This window comes from Ambystoma mexicanum, chromosome 10 (genome assembly GCF_040938575.1).
Source record: "Ambystoma mexicanum isolate Mex_15411 chromosome 10, UKY_AmexF1_1, whole genome shotgun sequence".
NCBI lineage: Eukaryota > Metazoa > Chordata > Amphibia > Caudata > Ambystomatidae > Ambystoma > Ambystoma mexicanum.
This window is the reverse complement of record NC_090932.1, coordinates 13,859,553-13,883,997: the sequence shown is the minus strand read 5'-3', so window position 1 is coordinate 13,883,997 and position 24,445 is coordinate 13,859,553. Positions and strand designations below refer to the sequence as shown.

Here is a 24,445-nt window from a genome sequence, read left to right as displayed (position 1 = left end):
CAACATATCATTCACAAATATAAAATAACAAGGTTTTAAGATTTTCTCTTAAATGTTGTCTGTGAGGCCAGGTCAGCCAGGTCAGCCCTGAGCGAGGTTTTGAACAGATTTTCAAACAAACCAGCGCCAACAAATCGCAGCAAAATGGCGCTCCTGAACCCCACCACTGGGCGGCTGCAAATCTCTCAGAAACTGCATTAGGTTGGGGGTTGCTCCATGGTTGGCCTCTTCAACTCCCACTGCTCTCATCCCATGTCCTCTCTGACTCATGGATGGATGGTTTACGAGGAAATGTGTAGCATTATGAAGTTGTGTTTCACTCCCAGCTTCGCCACCCCATACACACTGTGTGATCTTTGGCAAATCCTTTTATTTGTCGGATCTCAGACCATCTCTTCGGCGACACAGTGTGCAATGAGAAGAGTGTGGGTTCTGAAGGTGCAAGGAGGGGCTGTCACCTCTGGAGGGAGGGCCTGAAAGGAGAGTGAATAATTGCGAGGGGGCACTGGGGGGGGAGCGGGGACCACACAGCTCGGCGGGGTCTGTCAGGCAGGGGGCATAATGAAGCGTGAGGGCCGAAGCCCGGCGCTTTGTCGGATCACGAAGGAACACCAGGCGAGGCGCCGACACTGGCACTGGCCACTCCTGCATTCACCCACTTCAGCGCTCGGCGTTCGCCGACACAGTGCCACTACAAAGCACTAGGGGGCAGAGTAGGGTACATAATAGACTTACGAGCGAAGCCTCTGGGTAGCGCTGCCAGGGAGCAGAAGCTGCACTTGCCCTCAGCTGGAGGAGAAGGCAGACGCCGGCCTGGTGGCATAGCTGAAGGCATAGCTGAAGGCTGGCACTGCCAGCTGAGCTGGAAGGAGAGCCTGGCCAGAAAGAGCAACTTGTAAAGCTGCGTGGCTTGGTGCATGGCCCACGGTTGGAGGCGGGGTGATCGCCACCCAATCTTTCCTATTTTGCATACTATTGACTTTAAAATGGAAGACCCGCGTAAAAGGCGGGTAACACAGCTTCCGAAAATCCAAACGTGGCATAACATGGAACTCAATAGCCCTAGACTCGATCAGATCTGTGATTTCTAAACATCATACAGGCTGGACTGCTGATACCTACTATTGAAAATATATTGTGATGGAATAATGGAAGTGCTTTCGAAGTTAAAAAGATAATCTTTCATTATTATAATTATTATAATTATTATTATTGCTGTATTTATTGAGCGCCGACCTGGCTTCAAGAAGCAACGGAGCGCTTTACAGAGGCAACAGCAGAACAGATGTACGAGGGGGAGGGAATAAAGAGGGGCACAGAGGAGGCGTACATCTGTACCGGGTGGCGGGGAGGAGACGGGGAGGCGGCGTCTAGCGAGTCAGGTGTCTCGAAGGGCAAGGTGATGGCCTAGCTGTTGAGGAGGAGAGACTCCTTGAAGAAGTGCGTGTTGAGTTATTTTCTGAATTGTAGGAATGTGGGGAGCGAGTCTGATGCTGACGGGGAGGAGGTTCCATAGTCTTGGGGCACAGGCAGGGAAGGCTTGTTTTCTGGTCCCTTACTTTTTGCAGCAGCGGATGTCGAGTCTGCACTTTTCCTGGCTGCTCGTGGTGCACTGTCCGCCAGAGATGCTGAGTTTCTCCGCGAGTTAGCTGGGAGACTTCAGGGTGACTGCCTTATAATGTAGCAAATCTTATGCGCGCAGTGGGAGCCAGTGAAGGTCGATGAGGACCGTGGTGATGTAGTTGTATCTGCATAGACACTTGATTAGGTGTGAAGCGAGTAGGACATTTCTCAGTGGACCAGGACACGACAACTGGAATGCCTCGAGGTACATCCAGATGGGAGAGGACCAGTGCTTGAACGGTGGGTCTAAAGCTGTCCGAAGGGAGGAAGGGCTTGACTTTCCATGAATGGCAGAATGGATACCACGCTGTCTGAGTTTTTGTAGATATCGTAGATATGTGTGCCTTGAAGGAGAAGTGTTTATCGATGTGGAAACTGAGGGACTTGGCTCAGGAGGTGAGCTCAGGTGAGAAGCCCTTAGAGCTCATGGTTGATACCCAGGTCTGTATGTCTGGGTTTTCGGTGTGGTTGGTGAGGAGTAGGAATTTGATCTTGGAGGGGTTGAGCTTCAAGTATGCACTGGACCTCCAAGACTTGATCAGCGAGAGGCAGGTTTTGAGCCTGTGGATGTCCGTGATGGAGTCGATCTTGAGGTATAGCTGTGTCATCGGCGTACTGGTGGATGTAGATGTTGTGTGTGGCTGGGAGGGCTCCCAGCAGCTCTATGTATTGATTGAAGATCACTGGGGAGTGGATGCAACCCTGCGGGTCTCCGCAGGTGACGAGTAGCATTGGCGATCTAGCGGAGTCCATCTGAACAAATTGCTGGCAGTTGGCGAGCCAGGAGTTGAATCAGGGAAGTGCAAGGATGCTGATCCTCATGCGTCGATGTAGGGTGTCTGTGAGTGCCTGCTGATCTACTGTATCGAAAGTGACTGAGAGGTTGTGGAGAACATGGAGGCAAGTGTGGCCGTCATCAAGGATGTTGAGGGCATCATCGACAGTATTTATGGTTGCTTTAGTCCGTGCTGCATCTGGGTCTGAACCCGGATTGGCAGGTTTGGAGGAGATTGTTGGTGTCGATTTGTTGCTGCAGTTTTGCGACTACCAGTTCTCAAAGATCTTAACTACATAAGGAAGATGGGTGTTGGGGGCGATAGTTAACTAGGTTGTCAGGATCCAGAGTAGGTTTCTTTAATAGAGGGAGGATTTGTCCTGTTTTTAGGATCGATGGGAAGGTGTCTTGAGTTAGGGAGCTGTTGATGATCCAGGTAGGGAAGGAGAGCTTCACCAGGGAGGTCTTGGGATGATGTTGTCTGTATGTGATGTAACTTTGAGGACAGCTAGGGTTTCTACCAGGCCTCTTTCAAGAGTGTCCTGAATGTTGTCCAGGGTGTGGAGATTTTGGGAGGAGGGACGTGAGGTGGGTCTGGGTATGCAGCTCTGGTGTCTACGTGCTGGCGAATCTTGCTGATTTTGTCGAGGAAGAAGGTGTTTATGGTGGAAGATTTTCTGATGGAGTGGGGTACGGCAGGGTTGGGTAGTGGGTTGACGCAGTGTTTGACCACTTTGAAGAGGTTTTTTACTGTTGTTGTCGGCTTCTGCTGTGGTGTTCTGATGATTGGAGGCCTTGGCTGTGTCAATTAGTTGTCAGCAGGCTGCTCAGAGATCCATGAGGAGAACTAGGTTGTATGTGGTCCTTGAGCGGCGCCAAGTTTTCTCTTGTTTGCTGATGACTCGGTTGCTGAGGTTGAGTTCCTGCGTGTACCAGGGTCCTGACAGTGCTTCCAGTATATAGCCACTGTCTGGTTGGGAGAGTTTGGTCCATGTAAGGTGGAGGTTAGTGAGGTCTTCCGAGAGGATTTACACTGGAAAGTTCTTGCAGGACATATAGGTTTATCTGATGGGTTTCTGCTGGGAGTGCCTGACAGGGGCGGTATGCAGGATGTTGGAAAACATGGCTAGGCGGTCAGACCAGTCAAGCTGGAGAGAAGAGCTGTAGTGGAGGGAAGACAGCGCAGCGATGATTAGGTCGAAGATGATGCATTTTCATGTAGTGGGTCTTTTGTGTGCTCTGTGAGGCTGACGGTGTTAAGATGGCTGCAAAGAGCCTCCTTCATTGGTTTGGTGGCCTTGTTTCCTGGGAGGTTGAAGTTGCCTTGGAAGATGTTGTTGGTGTGTATGAGGGACATGGTGGTGACCAGGTTGGTGAAGTCTAGATGAGGAAGGTGTTGGGATTGGGTGGTCTGTAGATGAGATGGAAAGTGACTATGTCCGTCGGGAAGAGTGAGAAGCGGCAGGAGAGGACTTTGAAGGAGCCAATATCATTAACATCAAGTTGGTGAAGGGCCACACGGTCTTGTAGACGACTGCAAGGCCTCCACCTTTCTTGTTCAGCCGGGCTCTGTGTTGGATGCTGTAGCCGTCGGGGACAAGGATGTCTAGAATGTCTTCATCAGATGGTAAAAAAAAGTTTCTCGAAGAAGTCATTGAAGATTTTAGAAATTATTTAAATGTCAATATAATTGTGATCTAATTGTGCGATCTTAAGAACAGTGACTTCAAGAGCACATTCTCGTGCACTTTGGGAATCAGCGAAAGGGCCAAGGATTTAGGGTATATGAAGGCCAAGGGATTTTGTCAGGTAACATGCTGACATCAAATAGAAGTACAATTGGAAGGTTGGATGTGGTGTACACAAGTACTCATTTCTTATATGTTTTCACAGCTTAGATTCCTCTGCAAAGCTTCAAAAATCTGTTTTCCAGTTCTGTTCTGTACACTTGTTCATTGTGACACCCAGAGTACCAGGTAACTGCCAGGCCAGGAACAAGCATTAATGTTGCCCCAGGAAAGGGCTGTATCGCTGCCACTCCCCTTTACAGTGGGACCAGATTAGCTGATTGTTGGCCCTAACTGGCCCCTCAGGTTCCCTGTCACTGGTAGTGCCCTTGACAGTGCTAATAATTGCCTTCTTGTTGCACCAACATTGACCATAACGGTAAGATATGTGGCTGCCTACTACCCCCACCAAAAGTGTCAAACCCTGCACTCATTGGTCAGAAGCAGTCAAGCAACGTGAGTTCCCTCAAGCAAACAAGTACTGGGGATTTTGACAGGAGCTAATCACACAAAGATCCGGATATGTAGGCCAATCCAGGAACAGTAGTTGCTGTTGAATTTCCCTAAATTGGCCTGGTTGAGTGAACTGTTAGTTTCATTTTACATCAAAACATTAAAATGTTGGTTCACCAACAGTACTAATAGACTAATAGAGCACTGAGATCAAATAAAAAGGCACTACTAGAAATCCACAAATTTCACAAAAGCACCAAAGCAGGAGGTAACCGTTTCAGAGTCCTGGCCCCTACCTATTAGAACTCGCTACTACTTAGAATCAAAAATGACAAAACCATTACCCGTTTCAAAAAATCTCTGAAAACTTGGCTGTTAACCAATACTGACTGACCAGGCCATCCCACCCTCACCTACCCAGACTGATCAACCTTTCTAATTAAATGACTATCCCTGATCTATGTAGAACCCTAGTTGAAATTACATTGTTTGTCAATTGTGCAATTACACTGTTCCTAGAGTTATCTGCCTTACTGTTATTCCAATTGTTTGTATTGTAACACTGTATAAGATATTTAACAAGCTGTCTGTGACCTCACCGTGATACCCCAGGGTCTGGGTGTGTAACAAATGAAATAAATAAATGCACAAAAGCATTTATCATAACACACACCTTGCCATCTGGCTGAACAATAAATGCAATAATTGTTGGCTGTGTCCAATACATGACAGCATGACACTGTAAAAATAGATTTTCATGCTGGCTCCTACAAATATATGCCGGTCTTGCCACTGTAAAATGATTTTGTGCTGGCTGCCCATTAAATGCTAACTTGCCCTGTTAAAACAAGTCCATGATACCTGTGCAAAATATATGCCAACATGCAACTGTAAAAACACATCTGTATAATGCATGTGCCCAATGTAAGCTAGTATTGCTAATGTAAAATAAATGGCATCTGGCTCTATACAATATATGCTAACATGACATTGTAAGAACATATTTTGATACTGATCGTGACTCATATATGCCAACAATGTGACTGTGTATATGGCCTTGCTCTCTCTGCTTAATATATTCCTTCACACAATGATAAACATGATAAAATGATAAAAACACATATTTAGTGTAGGTTGCACTCTCTCTATATATGGTAGTCATTCTTGAGAGACTTGAAGGTACCGTGGTACAACCAAGCACGTTTCTTTGCCTGCATTACTCCCATGGATTATGTATACCAAACAATTCCCTTGTATTTTGTATTTATTAATTTTAAGACTGCCTTTGAGAGTGTTGATGGATCTAGACTATTGGCGTATTATATAAAGTAGGAATTCTCCAGGATTTGCTCAGTGTGGTTTTAGCGCTGTATAGTATATAGTATGAACGTGGCAAAGGTCCAGTATACGCCGAATGGGCAGCGTTCAGCTGCCTTTGAAATAGAAGGTGGAGTAAGTCAAGGCTGTGTCCTTGCACCGCCACACTATTTCATCTACAGCAAGAGATTGCCCAAGTTAATTGAGCACTTGGACTGCGATGCTCTACTCATTGGGGACAAGTCATTCCCATTGGTTCTTTATGTTGATGATGTAGTACTTATAGCAAAGACCCCAAACATCATGAAGTTGTCAATTGGGAAAACTCAAGTAATTTTGTACCAAGTCCTCCCTCCCTGGTCTCGATTAACTGCAATTCTTCCAAAATATTAAAATATAACTTTTATATGAATAATGATACAATCCATCAAGTACCCTATTTTGATTATTTGGGAATCAGAATACATCAGAATGGTTCCTGACACCAGAATGCAGAGCAAAGGAAACTATCATAGCCGGTCAAGTGGCACAGGGAGTAGAGCGCTCGCTTTGACACCTGTGCAGAGCTTGCTAACACAGGTTCGAATCCCGGCAGGGCCAAACTCAGCCTTTCATCCTTCCGAGGTCGATAAATGAGCACCACACACCGTGGGTAATAATAAGCAGCACTCAGATACCTGAGGGTTTGTAGCGCTATATAAATGCTAAACTATTATTATTATCATTTACACAACGACTGGGCGCATTGACTGCAATGTCTACAAGATTCTAAAAGAGAGTGGTTTTGCCTGTATTATATACTTACCGGGCTCAAGCACGCGCCACAGCCCTGTATGGGGCCGAGCTCGGGGGGCATCGCGGATGTGACCTCTGGATACTTTGGAAAGATGCTTTCTGAAAAGATTGATATTCTTACCAAAAACACTCCCAATTTATCTAGAACTGAGGCGTTGCCCATTTCATCATGGACCACAGCTAAGGCCAATTATGTTCTGCTTCACATTCATAGTGTGAATGAATTGACTGTATTTAGGAACTGCATTTACGATATGACATTAAATCGTAAAGGTCTTATGTGGGATTGGCTGCACCATATAAAATGTTCCCTCCGTATACTGGGGTACGAACACTGTTAGGCAGGATCCTGTGCAGTGCCATTAGGGACCACTACACACAATTAAGACTACAGGTGGTGATACAAGTTTTACCTTTGGTACAAGCCTGTACTACTATGTCAAAGTGGTAGCAGTGGCGGAGCAGCCAGGCTTATCTCAAGAGTATATGAGCAGTAGCAGAGAATACACAAAGGGACCACAATTACTGTGACTAAAGCAAACACTGACTCAAGGTTTCAGGTAAAAAATATAAGTATATTTATTTTTAAACCATTCGTTATAAACACAACACTTCTAATAAACTCAAATAAAAACCACACGTTAAATATACTACAACTAACCAATTCACTTTGTACAGTATTTCTCAAGGTAAGTACCCTGTGTTTGAATGGACCGGTGTTACGAACAAAACACGTTACCGCAAATACGATTGCGATCACTTTTTGACAGTTCGGTCTACTAAATAAACACGAATCTGTGACATGAAATGCTACCGGGGCAAAAACACACTTAGCACTTGAGATACCCAGAGGGAGTTGGAGGCAAAAACCACAGGCAATATTTTGGTTAGGCAGGCAAAATCAAGAAACACTCAGAGACAGGAGTTCAAAAGTCAAAGGGCCGGAGCAAGGTTCGAAAGACACCGGGGCCTGTTGCCGAAGATCACACAGTCAGACAGTACACGATTCAACGTAGCCAAAAGTACTTCAATATTGTCAATGTTCGGAAGCAAAAGTTATAAGAAGGAGGGAAGACAAGGGCAAGCCTTGGAAATGAAGAAAAAGGGATTCACCCAGTTTCCTCAAGTAGAGCACAGTACCTTGTTCCAATGGTGCAGTTTGTGCCCTGGCAGTTGTTCCTGTTGGTTTCCCGCAAACCCACGATTCCTGGAGCTTTGTTGTGAAGGAGGACATCTGAAGGGCATCTGCACCACACAGGGATGAAGCCGGCAGCAGCGACGAGGAATAAAAGGTGCACTCCTTAAAAACAGGAGAGGCTCTTCAGGTGGCTATCCGGACCACTACAGCAGCGTGCAATGATTTTGACCAAGGAAGAGGATCCCCTGGCTGTAGAAGATGAGCTGGTTATCCCCACCAAGCTCAAGGGAAGAAGACTCCAGACTGGATCTTCTCTAAGTCGTTGAAGGGAAGATAGCTCAGGACTGCAGGAGGGCTTCACCGGGATGGGGTAGTTGCAGCAGCCGTTATTCTCTCCGCTTCTCTTCGGTTCCTTGTAGATCCAGTGGCGACTCTCTCTTCCAGCCCAAGAGACCTGCCTTGTATGTGAAAAAAAACCCATTCACACAGCGTGGCTGTCAATCCCCCAGCAGGGGGCTTGTCCAGCCCAGACAACTACCCTGGCTAATCATGGCAAAGTGTGACTTGGGTTTCCTAGGATACCCTGTGCAGGGGGTGACTACACCCCTCCCTTACATTCAGCCCACCTAGACACCCAGGCGCCTGGTCGAGGGCTTCTGAGCAGAAGCCCGCCAAAAGACAGTGAACAAAGAAGGTGAACATAGTTTGCAGCTCAAAGTAAAACACAAGAAGGACTTTAACAAAAAGAAATGGTGAATAAACCCAACCAGAGTCAAAATAAAGATGATTTGGTCAAGCGGTTTATGTTTGAGGCTAATATAATAGCCTAAAACAATACCACATTTATCTAATATAATCGTGGTAGAAAAGTTAGGGTAGATACCACTGCCACCAGCCAAGTCTAAATGTTAAAAGAACGAAACAATGCTCTAGGAGGTACAGTTAAAAAGGGATATGAATTAACCCTTTCCAGTACTCCATGGAAGATGGGGTGTACTGGATCTGTGGTAGATTGACTAAGTAAAGTTAATGGTAACTTTACCCTTTTCTGGGGGACGGTAGTCACCTCAGAAATGGAGTCGAGGGAAGTCTCAAAGAAAACACAAAAAGAAGGGGGCTACCAAAGTGATGTACTTCAGAGCCCACAATCACAAAAACAGATAGAAACACATAGCAAAACACAGGTAAGAATGGGGGAAAAGCTCTCACTCTTACCAAGTGGATAAAAAATAAACTCCAGAAGTCCAGCAAAGCTGCTTGGGGGCTCACTAGGTGATGGAAATTAGCCATAGATGAGAATTCTCCCTAACACTCGCCGCCCCCCCCCAGACTAAGGGACAGGAGGATTTAATCCACTCCTGGATGGACCTCATACCTCTAGTCGGTTACAAACATCCTACAGAGACCATCAGCATTTTGGTGGTGACTTCCTACTATGTTTTCAATGCTACGATCAAAGGTTTTCCTTTGTAAGCTATATCACCAACATACCCTTGGAGAGACATCTTTCTTTTTGAATCTAAAGGGGATCTGTTTGACCAGTCCCTCATAGGTTGGTACAACTCCTGAACCTGTGATAGGCTTTTTCAAGGAATCCTTATAAAGGATTCCCTTAGATCTAGAGTGGCCTCCAGGGTTCCTCACCACCTCTCTTTGGGGACCAGGTTGGGTCTCAGGTATCTTGGTTGGAGGGACTGGGGATAAGCAAGGTATATGCTTCCCCTTCCTCTTAGATCTAACCTTACCTATTTTAGGAATTTCTCTCCTAACATTAGGATATGAGTTGGAGTCTTCTGTAGAAGGTCCAACAGTCTGAAGGTCTTTGGCCTTAGACTTGTCTTTTCTGATTTTCCACCAGTACTGAGAATTACCAGTCCTCTTAGGCCTAGTTAGGGTTCCAGTCGGTCTATCCACCTCTTCCTCAGAAGCAGGGGGAGTCAGAGACTTTAAAACTGGGGGAACAATGATGGAGCTTGGTTTGGGCTCCCATTTCCCTAACATACTAGCCTGAAATTAGCCTGGTTTAGAGGTCAACTTACTAACACCAGGGCTTGTAGTGGGGTTCTCTGTAGAAGTTCCCACAGGTTCAGAGTGGTCCCTTAAAGTGGCCTATCTAGCCAATTTGGTTTGGTTCTGCTTCTCCATACTGGGAGGCCTGGGGCTACTGAATACTACTCCTACAGGTTTTATATCATTCCCCAACAGGACTCTCTCAGGCACCTCACTCTGAATACTGACAGGGATCCCCACTGCCATATTGCTATACTGAATGAGAGCTGGTAGAACAGGAACCATTTGGACAGGGCCTCCAGCAAGTATGGTGGGGCCTTTGGGTGCCTTAGCAACATCCTCAGACCTGAAAAATATTTCATCCACAACTGTTCTGCTGGCCCCAGTGTCTCTCATGGCAGGGGTGTCCTGACCATTGACAAGAACACTGTCCACATAATGCTCCCTAGAGCTTTCAGGAATTGAGTCATACACATCACTATGTGGTTCCTTACCCAGACCCTTGGACTTTAAGGATTCAGGTGCTTGAAGAGCCAAAGGGTCTTCATCAAACAAGTGAAAGAGGGCACTAAACATCTGTACTTCTCCCTCTGGGGAGAAGGCTAAGGAGGTAGTGCTGACCCCTGCAGGGTTACCCTTGCATCTGGGATCTCCGCTCATATGGTCAGTTGACCCACAACAAAAGCATTTACCAAATGCTCTCTGGAATGGGGGTCTTTCCTGATCTACTTCTTGTTTGGCAAGGGGGTATACCAGCCCTGTTTGGTTTCCCTTGTGGCTTACCCTGGTTATGTTTGGGGACCTCTTCTGGATGGGAGTTATTGGAATTCTCTTGGTGGTCTTTCTTTGGCTGCTTTCCCTCATCCTTCTTCTGAGTAGCCCCAGAATCCTTGTGAGTGGCCCTGTTGGCAAACCATAAATCAGCAGCCTTAGCCAGCTTCTTAGGATCTATCTCCTTTGAATCAGCCAAGTGCTGTCTAAGCTCAGGAGAGCAGACATCAAAACTAGACTCTAACATTACAAGATTCCTGAAACCTTCGTAAGTGTTCACTTTGTAACCCTTGACCCAACCATCTAAGTTTTTCAAGCATTCACACACCCAGGTAGTCCACGGGGTACCATCATGCTTTTTTAGGGTTCTAAACCTCTTAAGATACTGGGACGGGGTCTTCCCAAAACTAGCTATTAATGCTAGTTTCACACACTCATAATCCTGTTTATCCACCTCCCCCAATTCCAGTACAGCATCACTTGCAACAGGGGGGAGCCTCGAGAAAAGCCAAGGAATCGACTGATTCCCTGAGATTCCTTGAATCCCATGATTGTACTCAACCATTGCTAACCAATCCAAAACATCAAGTTTAGTCTCATACATACCAATCATTTCCTTTGCCACACAGGGTCTCCTAGGGCTGGAAGACCTAGAGGACTTTGGGAGAGAAGCATTTTCTAGAGACAGTTTCTTCATTTCTAGTTCATGGTTCAGCTCCATTTCTCTGCGCCTTAACTCTTGATGTCTCATGGCAGTTTGTGCATCAATACGCTTCACTTTCAATTCAAGTCTCATTTTCCCAAGTGCAATAAACTCAGGAGTACGTGTAGGATCTGTGGGGGTCCCTGTGGACAGAGGTTGTGCATTCGGTGCAGGCAAGGGAGTTGCAGGGTTTCCTAGCAAGGAATCATCTACTTCTTCACAATTAACACTCTCAGAATCAAAAAACATCAAAATCCACATTTGCTGGAGTGGTAGGTCCTTCTGACCCACTCTCCAGAATTTTTCCCATTAACTTTGCAACCAGTTCAGATTTCTTTCCTTTACCAGAGAGACTCCTCTCCCTACACATGGTTCTCAAAACCTCAGCAGTGTAGTTTAAGAGACCCTCTTAATGTAGCTTTCCATATTTGACATGATTTCTTAGTTAAATAGAATTAGTGGTGTTAGCCTTGTGGTTAATTGAACCCAAGCAATAGCAGCACTCTAAGTGTAATCACTCTACTTCCAAATCCTCACCGCTGTACACCAGTCTTAGGCAGAATCCTGTGCAGTGCCCTTAGGGACCCCTACACACAATTAAGACCACAGGTGGCAATACAAGTTTTACCTTTGGCACAAGCCTGTACTACTATGTCAGAGTGGTAGCAGTGGCGGAGCAGCCAGGTTTATCCCAAGAGTATATGAGCAGTAGCAGAAATTACACAAAGGGACCACAATTACAGTGACTCAAGCAAACACTGACTCAAGGTTTCAGGTACAAAATATAAGTACATTTATTTTTAAACCATTGGTTATAAACACAACACCTCTAATAAACTCAAATAAAAACCACACGTTAAATATACTACAACTAACCAATTCACTTTGTACAGTAAGTCTCAAGGTAAGTACCCTGTGTTTGAATGGACCGGTGTTACGAACAAAATACGTTACCGCGAATACGATTGCGATCACTTTTTGACAGTTCAGTCTACTAAATAAACACGTATCCGTGACATGAAATGCTACCGGGGCAAAAACACACTTAGCACTTGAGATACCCAGAGGGAGTTGGAGGCAAAAATCACAGGCAATATTTTGGTTAGGCAGGCAAAATCAAGAAACACTCAGAGACAGGCGTTCAAAAGTCAAAGGGCCGGAGCCAGGGTCGAAAGACACGGGGGCCTGTTGCCGAAGATCACACAGTCAGACAGTTCACGATTCAACGTAGCCAAAAGTACTTTGATATTGTCAATGTTCGGAAGCAAAAGTCATAAGAAGGAGGGAAGACAAGGGCAAGCCTTGGAAATGAAGAAAAAGGGATTCATCCAGTTTCCGCAAGAAGAACAGAGACAAATACCACCATGACTTATATGAAGGCAGATACATCGACTCCAGGAAAACTAAGGAAAAAAGACCTTCTGCTATTGGCCCTTTGAATCGGGCTGTGGGGTCCAAGACTCCGAAACGGCCCGAGACAAGACAAGATGTATAACAAGGGTAGAGCTACAGAGTAAGAGAACAGATGTATTGATTCATGCAGCAACCTTCTAAAACCTTCAACAAACCAACCACTTTGCACTGGTAAACTCCTTGACGTCGCCAATCCTATTAGGGTTCCCACACAACATCCAACATACACTGAATAGAGACCCAAGAGGCTAGAGCACAGGTAACATCTGTAAATCTAAAAAGATGAAACAAGCACCTAAGCTTTCTAGATACAAAAGAGTCAATCCGGCAAAGAGTGTCGGAACTAAGTGAGAATTTATATCATCTTGAAGGATGGAACTAACACAAGACGAACAAACAACTGAGAACACTATTGTTAAAGCGCTAGAAATGGTAATATCACTTCTGATGCTGGTCAGCATAAAGTTTGATAAATAATATTTTGAAACAACAGAACCAAGGCAGGGCAACAGACACTTAAGAACATACCACCTGAAATAGAAAAACTTTACCAGAAAAGAGAGTCATCCTTCTAAATACTAAAGATTCCAAACCATGTCCCTTGAACCCTCTCAACCGGAAAGTACCTCTTAACCTGAGAGCAAGATCTTTACCAAAGAGAATTGAAGATGGCGGCTCAAAGCTTCAACCCTACACACCACAATATAGATCTAGCCTAGAACAGAGACGCAGGCTGTTGTTAGCTCATTTAAATAATGCATCTCTTCACAGGGCCGCGTTTAGAAACCTCTGAGTCCACGCTCTGCTCTTTGCTGGTTCAACTGTTCCGCATACCTCACATACTTTGCTTCCCATTCTATAGGTAATAAGGGCAGGGTAGTTGGAGGGTGGGTATTTGGCTATATATATATGTATAGATGCATATGGACAAATAGAAGATGGATGTTTCCACTGCGCATTATAAAGCAGTGCTGAACATGAACGAGAAGGCCTCACTTCAGTGTGTCGCAGTTAAAAGCAATTTTAATTACAAATGAATCTCAGCAGAAGGGGTTGAATGTGCCAAGAAGCCAAAGTCATATCAAACAAGCTTCTGTTTGCTGACAATGGCTGGCATTGGATACAAATTGTGTGAAAGAACAGAGACTACTGTTCAAGAAGGCTTCAGTAAAACAAAAGACATCAGAGGACTATTCAAAAATATCAAATACACGAAAAGGCTTGATTTCATGGTGCCCAGTCACATGGAAGGAAGAAATTGGAAGAGCGAGATGGCCCCACCTATCCAGGAGGGCAGGCTGTGCCTTCACTCCTTAAAAATTCTCAGAGCACGGTACAAACTCAAGGCCAAACGTCAAAGCACTAATTGACACTGGACCATTGAGTTGATGATGAATTGATACATTCATTGGTGGGAAGATAGTATTAAGATGAGCTCACCAGCACCTGGACGTTCAGTCTGCATGCTGCTAGAAGTAGGTGGAAAAGTACTGACAGGGGTAAGAAGCCAACCAATTGTAGAGGACCGCGTAATTGAGGGTCCTATAGTTTGTCTAGCCAATGGAACGTCGTGTATTCAGTGATGTTCATAGTGGCCATTTTGAGGAGAGGGCTTAGTTGCCCCACCTGATGTTAAGTGCCCTGTCACTCTCCTTCACAGTTCTATACTGATATGGAACTTATACTTAGACATTCACTTAGAGCCAATCACTCCCTCCGATAGGTTTTGTTGTTTACCACATAGGTAATGACGCAGGTCAACACGTCACTGATGACGATTTTATGCAATATAACCTCAGTTTCCACCAAAGTAAGTTGAGTAAGAGGATCAAACGAATGCTGGTGTTCATTGTACTCCTTGTTTTATATACCTGTTAATAAAACGGACTCCCCTTTTGCAGAACTACCTGAGTCGGTTTTATTATTGATGTATGGATAAAATCTGCATCCCCTCCATCTCCAGGGTATTACTACTCATCTTAAAGGGCTGGGCAACCCAGTTCAGGACGTTCCGTCATACATGCAGCAGTTCGATGCCTCTCATGGAACATCGCGCGGACTGAGAACAAACTCGATGATCTGACAACGAGTGATTTCCTTTGTATGCAACGTAATAATGGTACAAGAAACCTGGGTTGCTCTACCAATACATTTGGAAAATTGTGAGTCTGTAAATAGTCCAGAAATAGCAAGTAAGAGGGGAAGCAATTTGTGAGCTCTTCCGCTGTTAGTTAGATATGCAATGTGCCCGACTATTAAGCATATCAGCAAGTTTCGCTATTACCTGGTTGGTAAATGGTAAGTGCAGCTCGGAGTGACATTGATCATTATGAACTGATGCAATCCGACTACTACATCAAAGCAAAAAAGCGCCTTCAATGACCTTCACTCGCCAGAGTAAAGAGCTGGCTCTCAGATAAGTCTAGCATCTGATGCCTTAGGTGGCACTACCATTAAAGATGCGCCCACTTGCCCCTTTGCTCAGGTCTTCACCGTTTGTGTTTTTATGCTGCCATTTCTTTTATTACCATCATGTCCTCACCTCTCTATATTTATACCTTGCCAGACCTACCTGTGACTTTGGTCGACCCAAATGTGATGTCCTATGTATGTATACCTGTACCATGCTAAGTTTTTCCAGTGCTCAGGTACCTCAGTGTTAGGTGCGCGATACAAATAATAAACAAATACAACATACTACTGCAGCTGAGAAGGGCCTTTCTTTTAGTAAATCATCTGGAATTCTGGTCTATCCCACATCAACCGGGAATTCCCCCGGATCGGCTTCCTGCATTCATGAACATCCATGCCAGCAGCACCGCAGCAGTGCGTACAGATGATTCTGGCAACACTATCCCTTCCTTTTCTGTTACACGTGGAATATGCCAGGACTGTGTACAGGAGAACACCATGAAGGTGCGCGCGATCCTTTTTTAATCATTGGTAATGTTTTGCTTGTAAACAATGCCCAGGGCAGCACAAACCGCACAACTGTGTCTGCCTTTCTCTCGTGTGGACCACAAGACAACAATGTGTCTGTGATGGTGTTGCCGTGCATGGAGTACGACCCCGTCATCTCCATGTCAGGTCAGTACAAACTCATTTTTGCAGTACAAAATGAACTTTGCACTGAATTTGCACTGCAAAAATACACTGTGCACTGTTTCATGAATCAGGGTTTGTGTCGGCAGTACAAAGTCACTTTGAACTGTGCAAAATATTCCATGAATCAGACGTTACAGAGCAAACCCTAAAGGAACTGCACTGTATTGTAGTGGTGTTTTGGGGTTTAGTAACATTAAAGAACCTGAAGGAATCTGAAAGTCATTTTGCAATGGACTTGCGGTCTCCCTCCGCCCGCTCCTGATTATGCCGCACACAGCGAATTGAATTTGCCATTCATTGAAGCCGCCTTAGTTTGTGCCATGTTTGCAATACGTGACAACCCACCTTTGATGTCCTGGGCTTTAGTCTGAGCAGTGCATGGCGGGTGCATAAGTTATGGTTGCATAGCTCAACATAACAGGAGAATTTCTATGTTTTTTTTAAATTCTGTGCTGCAACCATAATGTCTCATTAACAATGCTTTTTTTTCTCTAAATTACAAAGGTTTTCATTAGAGAAACTAAACCATATTTTCCGTAGTCTGCAGCCTGGTCCAATGTCCACTATACTCCGATAATTCTATCAGGGACCCCTATCCGTTGTTGGGTACCATGGCCAGTGGCGGCAATCGCTGCAGCATGGACTATGGCCATATTGCCGGCCCCGCAAACCAATCTACAGTCAACATTTGGAAGGACGGCTGAACCATAACGGGCCTTTTGCAGCGTTCTTCTCAGTCACATCCAATGCTTTTCATAACTGAAAACGCTTCATTATGTGGCGTCAATGTGTAAGTTATTAAACATTCCTCTTTGCAAAATATGAAAGAGCCATAAAGTTCCTTTAATATCTATTTTCCAGCACAGATTGTGTGCATCACTTTGAGTAACATACGCTGGGGCAGCAAGTGGCTGAGGTATGAGGTTCTGATGTGGCGTAGGCCCCACCAAGCCCCTCACAAGAGCCACTGGGGGTAGCCTGCAGCATGGTGCAACCCCACCATTCCATAATGCTTCCATGGGCCATTGTCCACGGCTTGTGGCCATGGGACCCTGGGGCATGGCTTCAAAGATGCTGCTGGCCCCACAAAACAACCCACAGTAGGGACTGGGGTAGCTTGACCCAGTTCCCACGACAGCCACATTAGGGGACCATGGGCCACTGTTGATGGCTTGCAGCCATGGCCAGTGGCCCCAATCTCTACGGCACAGACTTCAGCCATGTCGCAATCCCACTAAGCATCTCAGAAGAGACATTTTGAATTGCTGCGTTCCAGGCCTAGTGCCAAATGTAACGCCATGTATGGTGCCTGGTGGTCATAGCCAGTGGCCATATGGCCTGAGGCATGTCATGAAAGTTACACCTGGGGCATGTTACAACAATGACTGGCACACATACTATGACCCAACTCATCAATGGTCAAAATGGAGGAGGGCAACTTTCCCCCACAAACCAGATTTGGGTCTATATTGTTTTTGCAAACTTTCATACAGATTTGCCAATTGGCCCCAAAGTTATAAGGATTACTACATCATCTGCATGAATGTCCTTGAAAATGTGCCGAGTTTGCAAACATCACAGAAATGTCCCTGAACATTCGAGATGTACGCAGACATCGTAAAGTCAAAACACATGTGTTTCCCTTTTGTAGGCATATTCCATCCTATCCCGACCAGCCCTCACCTCCCGGCAGGTTGCTCCCTTTGTAACTCAAGGGCAATGTTGTGGTTTAGAATGTTTTTCTCACTGTACTGTTTGCAGACTTCAGGTGCAGCTCGTGAGTCCAAAAGGGCATCAGTTAGAAAATATTTTGCGCAGCTCATGTTTCTTAGTTGACCAATCAGCACCCTCGTAAATTGCCTGCAAGTCGGAGTCAGGTCTATATTTACTTTCCAAAGTTTCACACAGCTTTGTCAAACAGCGCCAAAGTTATACACCGCACAAAAACGTCTCTTTCTATGCGAAAGCCAACTTAACCACACCTACAGGGTCACTATCGCCGACCTGTGATAAATTACAGGGCCTGCAGTAGCGGTACTGTAATTATGGTTAAGTCGCTCAACCCATAGGAAGATCACTTTTTGTGCGGCTTATAACTCGGCCCCCCCTGGACGAATCCTCACAAAACTTTGCTAAATCATTATTTGGCATTTGTGATGCCATCTTTGATGTTCTGGGTGTTAGTCTTAGCGGTGCACGGTGGTGGCGCGCGTTATGGTTGCGCAGCTCACCATTACTTTTTCTCAAAATTCTGGGGTTTTTCGGTTTTAACAATGGCCCTTTAACAATGTTTTTTCATTGAGTTTCATAGGTTTTTATTAGTACAACTTAACCATAACGTCCCTTTAGTAAAGTTTTTTCAGTGAATATATTGGGGGTGCCTTTCATTCTCCTCTACGGGGGTGAGGGAAATAGTTCTGGGCGGCTTCCATGAGTGGGCAGCTGGAAAAGCAAGATTTCAGGATCCCTCTCAGATCCCCTCAACAGGGGGCAACCTTCTCACTCCAGTTTGGGACACAGCCAGCGGTCATCTGCACACACTGTCTGCAGGTCTCACTTCAGTAGGGGGGTCAGTCTGTATGTCTCAGCCCTGCACTCCCCACTGCAGTGAGTGGACCAGTCAGCCAGTGCCCCATGGCTTGGCTAGGCACAGGTGAGCACCGACCAGTTAGGATAGGCCGTTTAGCGAATGGAGGAGTGTCCTTCAATTGGTACCCGCTACAGAAGACAGTTCCATCACAATGCCTCCCCTCAGGTGAAGTGAGGGCATGGCATCTCACAGTCTAATTCGAGCGGTTGGTTGCAGAGTGCTGTTGTGCCTTGATGCCAGAGCAGAGGTGGGACGCCAGCTTGGAGACTAGCCGGGATGGCCACTCTGCCTCTGATGCTAGGGCTTGACGCTTTTCCTTCCTGAGGTGACTCTCTCCGGTACTTGGACCTCATCTCTCTTTAGGTATCCAGTTGATGTACCCTGACTGCCCCACACTAGTTCCACCATTGAGTTAGGCAGTGTCGGGAAAGAAAAGGTGTGTGCAATACTGCAAACACGGCCGTGGCATTAACTGACACTTAATTTATGGTCAAGCAAAGAGCAAACTTTTCTCCTGAGCCAAAATGGAGGATAAGGCGATGCTGCGCTCCTACTATCATTTCAATAGTTTCCGCATTTTACCTTCTGAATAGTTAATATTCGGTGAAACTGATCATTAAATGCTGATTGTACCTTCATCCTCGGCGCGTGCAGCTGCTGGGAAAAGCAGCAACTGCTGCAGTGTTGGTGGGAGACTTGTAGGGGATAGGTATCATGGTAAAGACATGGCAGTGAGTGGATCAATGATGAAATGGACCAATCAGATACATGCTCTGCATCACAGAGCATCTGATCAACATCAGACTCAGCCAGGATGAACTTCAGCAAAAAGCCAGCATTTTGTATAGACAAACATAACATAATCATGTCTCATGGACGTCAGGTTCTCCCTCTATGACTCGATGGATAATCTTTTAAAACTAGTAAGTATTATTGCTCCTTTTTCTAAGAGTTGTTTTTAAAAGAAGCAGATAAAATTGAATGAATGTTGAAAATTGAGTGTTGTTGCCAGGTTCTTTGTTCTGGGGCGTGGGATGGAGGTAGTGTGCTATAAGCTATTTATAAGATGACATACGATGACATGTCCCCTATAGGGTCACACTAGTGGACGTTCCCCAAGGACAGCCCCAGTACATTTCAGTGAAAAATCATACATCAGTGTAATACATTTCCTGCACACGTACCAATGCCCCTTGGTTGGTATAATTCCCCATAGATCCATGCCATCTTCTGTCAATGTTCCTGTCTAGAGAAAAGAAAAGGATTGGAATTGAGCATTGGACTGTAACAGACAGTGTGTACAGATCAGTGCACTGTGTTCCTGCATAATGCAAGCTGCATCCACGAGAGAAGGGTGCATGCGTGGGGAGAGATCCGCTCGTGCTGCCAGATGTTACAGTGTGTGAATAAGGGCGCATCTGGAAAAGTGATATGCTGGAAAAGAATGAGAGCGACACCTGGCGGGGAATTGCTGCTTCCTATCTCACACCTTTTCTAGAGAACATCTACACATGAACACCCAAACACAAACACGCACACACACACACGCACACACACACCAGGCATCCACGCAGAGACCCTGTATCCACACAAAAAATCACCTCCCCCAAACCGGCAATTCCTCTATCCACATATCCACTATCAATCGCACCACCCATTCATCCACAGAGACATTCTCGCCATCTATCCATGTATCCCTCACAAACAAACTAACCACCCAAACACACACACACAGCATGCATCAATAAACTCACTATCCATTCCATCAAACTTATCATCCATCTATCCACACAAACAGACACACACGCGCACAAAATCGCACCCTCCATTGAACCGTGTCCATAGACTCTCACCATCTATCTATCCCTCGCACACCCCACATCACCATCCTCTACACACACACACACACACACACACACACACACACACACACACACACACACACAGATGAACAACATCTATTCATAGGCACAAACACCCAACCCTCACACAAAAAATCACAGTCAACTGCAAAATGCAGTCACCATCCACCAACACACAAACTCACCATGCATGTGCATGCAAACAAGCTCATCGATTCATCCAGTAGCCCAGGAATATACCAGCAGAGACCCTAGCTCACACCTAGCTCACACATCCACCTATTTCCCCAATCACTCTTCATACCACCACACACACACATACACACTCTCACATATCCAACTTCCACCCACCTCACAAACCCACATAATCACCTATTAATTAACAAACAAAAAAGTAATCTTTGTAATGATACTGATAATTAGCTCTGTCCTTTCGAGTATTGAAAAATATTACTTTGTATTGAAGACTGGTCCCTTTACGAGTTTGGTGGTATCTGGGTGGTAAATGGGCCCAGATACCAGCAAACTGTATTACCACTACTGGCACTTAGTCCAGTATTTTGTCAGCTGCTTTATTTCCTTTACAAGCAAACCAAGGAAATACTGGCATACAAACACGAACTGAGTGATCCTTCCACTAGGGAGACTCCACTTTGCAGGCAGGGCGCGGCGCTGTGTGTTTTATGTGTATTTCTTCTCACACCTGCCAGCGGCCTCGGCTGTGTGCCTACCTCAATGTGTGAGCAAATCTCTTCTGATGGAACTTGAGTGGAAGGGTGGGGGGTTCCAGCTTCACAGTGGAGGATAGGGGAGACGATGAATAAGCGAGTATTCTTTCCATGGATCAGTGCAATACCTTATCGAAGCATATGAGGTTTATTTGCCCGCAAACGTTGATCCGCTGGGGGCTAATACAGAAGATGCCCCTTTGCTTCAGCCTTCGTTGCGCTGTGATCATGCCAGCGGCCAAGGCGGCGGGGATTGCCGGTGAAAATGCCGCGCTCAGGAACAGTAAGGCATCTATCACAATTCTGTGGATTGAAGCCTAAAAAACACATGTTAAGAGTTTAGCATATTTTGATAGCCATTTCAATTTGTGTTCATTAATATTGAAAATACCAAGCGAATATGATGACAACAAAAAATATTCATTTAGCACAGCACTGCTATATGCTGAACATTGCTTGTGTTTGTGCTTGCATCATTAATTCAATGTCCTCTGATTTACATTCAAAAGTTGAAACACAGAATACAATCACAATTCTAGAAACTTCCAACTGCATTCTCAGGGGGATTCTTTTTATGGGAGATTCACTCACTGAAAGGTATGATTTATTAGATCTGTATTTAACGTGCAGGCGGCCATTTTGACTAATTTACTGGCAGAGACTAGTAACGCTCAGTTCATGTGATGGCCGTGGATTTTCTGCATGGAACAGGGTAATGGAGCGCACGGCCTGCATGAACCCTACCCCTCTCGTTCACTGCATACTAAAACATCCATGCACAAACCTCACCTCATGGATTTTATTGAATGCAGGTCTTGTGGCTGCAATCCTTTGGGATTCATGTAAATTATGTCAGCAATGCAGAGATATTCCAGATGGAGCTCATGACTGTTTGGGTGTGACCCAGCATGAAAGCCTGGGTCCACGTGGATTTCCATGCTTAAGTAAAACTCAGGCCTTAAAGCAATCAAAATTGCTCCCCAGGGCCGCCAACCGTTTTCTCTATGAAATGTTTAAGCTCATTCAAAATGAGTCACACTTCATTTACAGTGTGTACAAACTGGCAGGAGGTCAACCTGCAGGTAAGTGCTGTTAGGTACTGAAGGACAGGCAGTTTGGCGTGCTCTGACTCCTGCAGGCATGTGCCAGAACCAGGAAGCGATGTTTGCTTTTTGGTTCCTGTTTGTGCTACGTGGTGGCTGGAAGGCTTTCATGGAAGGTACCAGCAGCAAGGAGCAGAGTCCAGATTGGGGCTGAAGGAAAGATGAACTTTAATTTATGTAATATGTAGAAGTTTGAATGAGTGACTGCATGATGTGTGGGTAGCTGGGTGCACATGTAAATGAACGGTTGAATGATGAATGGGTGCACACGTGAACGAGCAAGTTAATGTTGAGTAAATATGCGCTTGTATTTGTGCCGGGTCGTGATGCTGACTTTGGTGTGGATGGGTGGAAAACTAGGCATGGATAACTCAAGCATGCTATTGTTAGGATGCACCTTCCAAGTCCCAGCCAGAGAAAAGCCTAATAGAATGTACCAGAATGGGAGCAGACTGAAGTTTGCGCTGCAGAAGCGCACATGTTGTTTTAGTTAGGTTTGACACATATTAGATACGCACATATAGTAACACAGGAAGAGAAACAAAATGTATTATTGTTTCCGGGTGCAGAGGTCATTTAGGGCTGCATTTTAGGCCCCATGTTTAGGTTCTGTAGTTGTACTAACATAGAGTAGCATGATATGCCGGAGCGACTGAATTGGGTGGAGGATGGAGTCAGCAAGGTATTGTGGTAGAAACAAGGTTTCGTTTCGATCTTGGCCGCCTGTGATGGCCTGGCTGCACAGAATGTGATAGTGTATTTGATGGAGAGAATCAACCCCTCCCCCGATGAGTTCATGGCAATATTCCACTCTCTCTAGTGAAACTGATGGGACTATGGGATCTGCACATCTCTGCGTTCTTCTCGTCTGTGTTTATTTGCCGTTCTGTTATTAGAGATTTGACCAACTAACCTCACGCACACTGAGTCCAGCTTTTGATTTCCACTAAAGTATCCTGTGTTGTTTATTTATTTATTTAGCTGTACCTGACGTATAATACTCCAATCAAGCTCTCCTAATCTATGTGTCTCGGTTGTTATCCTCGTTTCCTTACTCACCATCTGTTTGTGCTTTAATGTGACAGCCTCGCTGAGCACCCACCTCCTCTCCCTCAAGGCGAGGTAAGGAGGGACGGCACAGGAGAGCGAGCTGTAGATGTCCAGAGAGCCTTCCTGTGTTGTAATACTCATTTGTGATGTAGGATGCACAGTAAGGAGCTTCACTGACTTTTGGCACAAAGAGGCTGATAGTGAGAACTGGGGCTGCATATGTAATTTGACTAGATTTTCAAGATCAAAAACTGGGCCAGGACAGAAACATAAAAATAGGACTACAATTCGAAAGTGACTACCAACATAACAGTAGGACTACCCTTCAGCAGCATGGGTTGCCAAGGTTGGACATCAGATGCTCTGTAGTTTGTAATGTCACAACATTTTAAATGATTGTATAACTTGGAATGCTAATCAGGGAAACGTGAATTCGAGGATCTAGTTGCATCACTGCAAGACTTGCCGATAAAGCTTTATTTCATTGAATTGAATTGAAAATGTGCCAGTGAAGGATTCTTTTCGCCTCTTTTCCAGGTAGATGTGCAAACAGAGCGCTACTTGGAGTGGGCGTGTGAAGCGGGAGTTCCTATCAGGATTTCATGTAGGGGGATTTCTGCAGACCCGCTGAACCCATTCCACAGCATCCCCCTCCTCCCTTAGCATTTCGGTTGCTCCCATTTTGCTAGCGCCTCCCCCACTATTAGCGTCTGTAGCGTAATGAGAGAAAAAACGCAGAAATCTTGAAGGCGCTACGGGGTGCTAAGGGCAGAAACACAGTCCTCGCCAGAGGTAGGGATGGAATGGTATTTGCAGTCATTCATTGCAATCATGTGAGTCCTGCGGGAATGTCGCCATCACACTAATGATGCATTGTCTGTGCAGGGGGACTTGAGGGGGCGACAATAGGGTATGCCAGGGTGCAAGGGACCAGGCTGCAGACTGTATAACTGCATTTCTGCACTCACAGAAACACACGTTCAGTGGCTTTACCAACCAATCAGTGGCCAGGACACACAATTAAACATTAATTTGGTGCTCAAAGATTTACTTATTTATTTAGGGTTTATAAAGCGCGAACTATGGCCCGAAGGCAGGACGGCTCCGGGAAAGAGTCGTTTTACAAAAACAAGACCGCAGGCTTAAGGAGCAGAAAGAAAACCGAAGAGATGAGCCTTTAATAGCTTCTTAAAGGGAAGATAATCGGTCTGAACTCTCAAAT

The 24,445-nt window shown here is 45.4% G+C and overlaps 1 protein-coding gene across 2 annotated transcripts in view; it reads right to left on the bottom strand.

Moving 5' to 3' along the window:
* The window catches only part of LOC138491101 (probable cation-transporting ATPase 13A4), a 978,968-nt gene that overhangs the window by 390,515 nt on the left and 564,008 nt on the right, over nucleotides 1-24,445 (bottom strand). For both annotated transcript variants that reach the window (XM_069617419.1, XM_069617420.1), the window contains exons 12-13: nucleotides 21,199-21,387; nucleotides 19,665-19,726 (exon numbers count right to left, since the gene is read on the bottom strand). In XM_069617419.1, coding sequence (XP_069473520.1) covers nucleotides 19,665-19,726; nucleotides 21,199-21,387 — 251 coding nt within the window. The remainder of the gene's footprint in view (nucleotides 1-19,664; nucleotides 19,727-21,198; nucleotides 21,388-24,445) is intronic.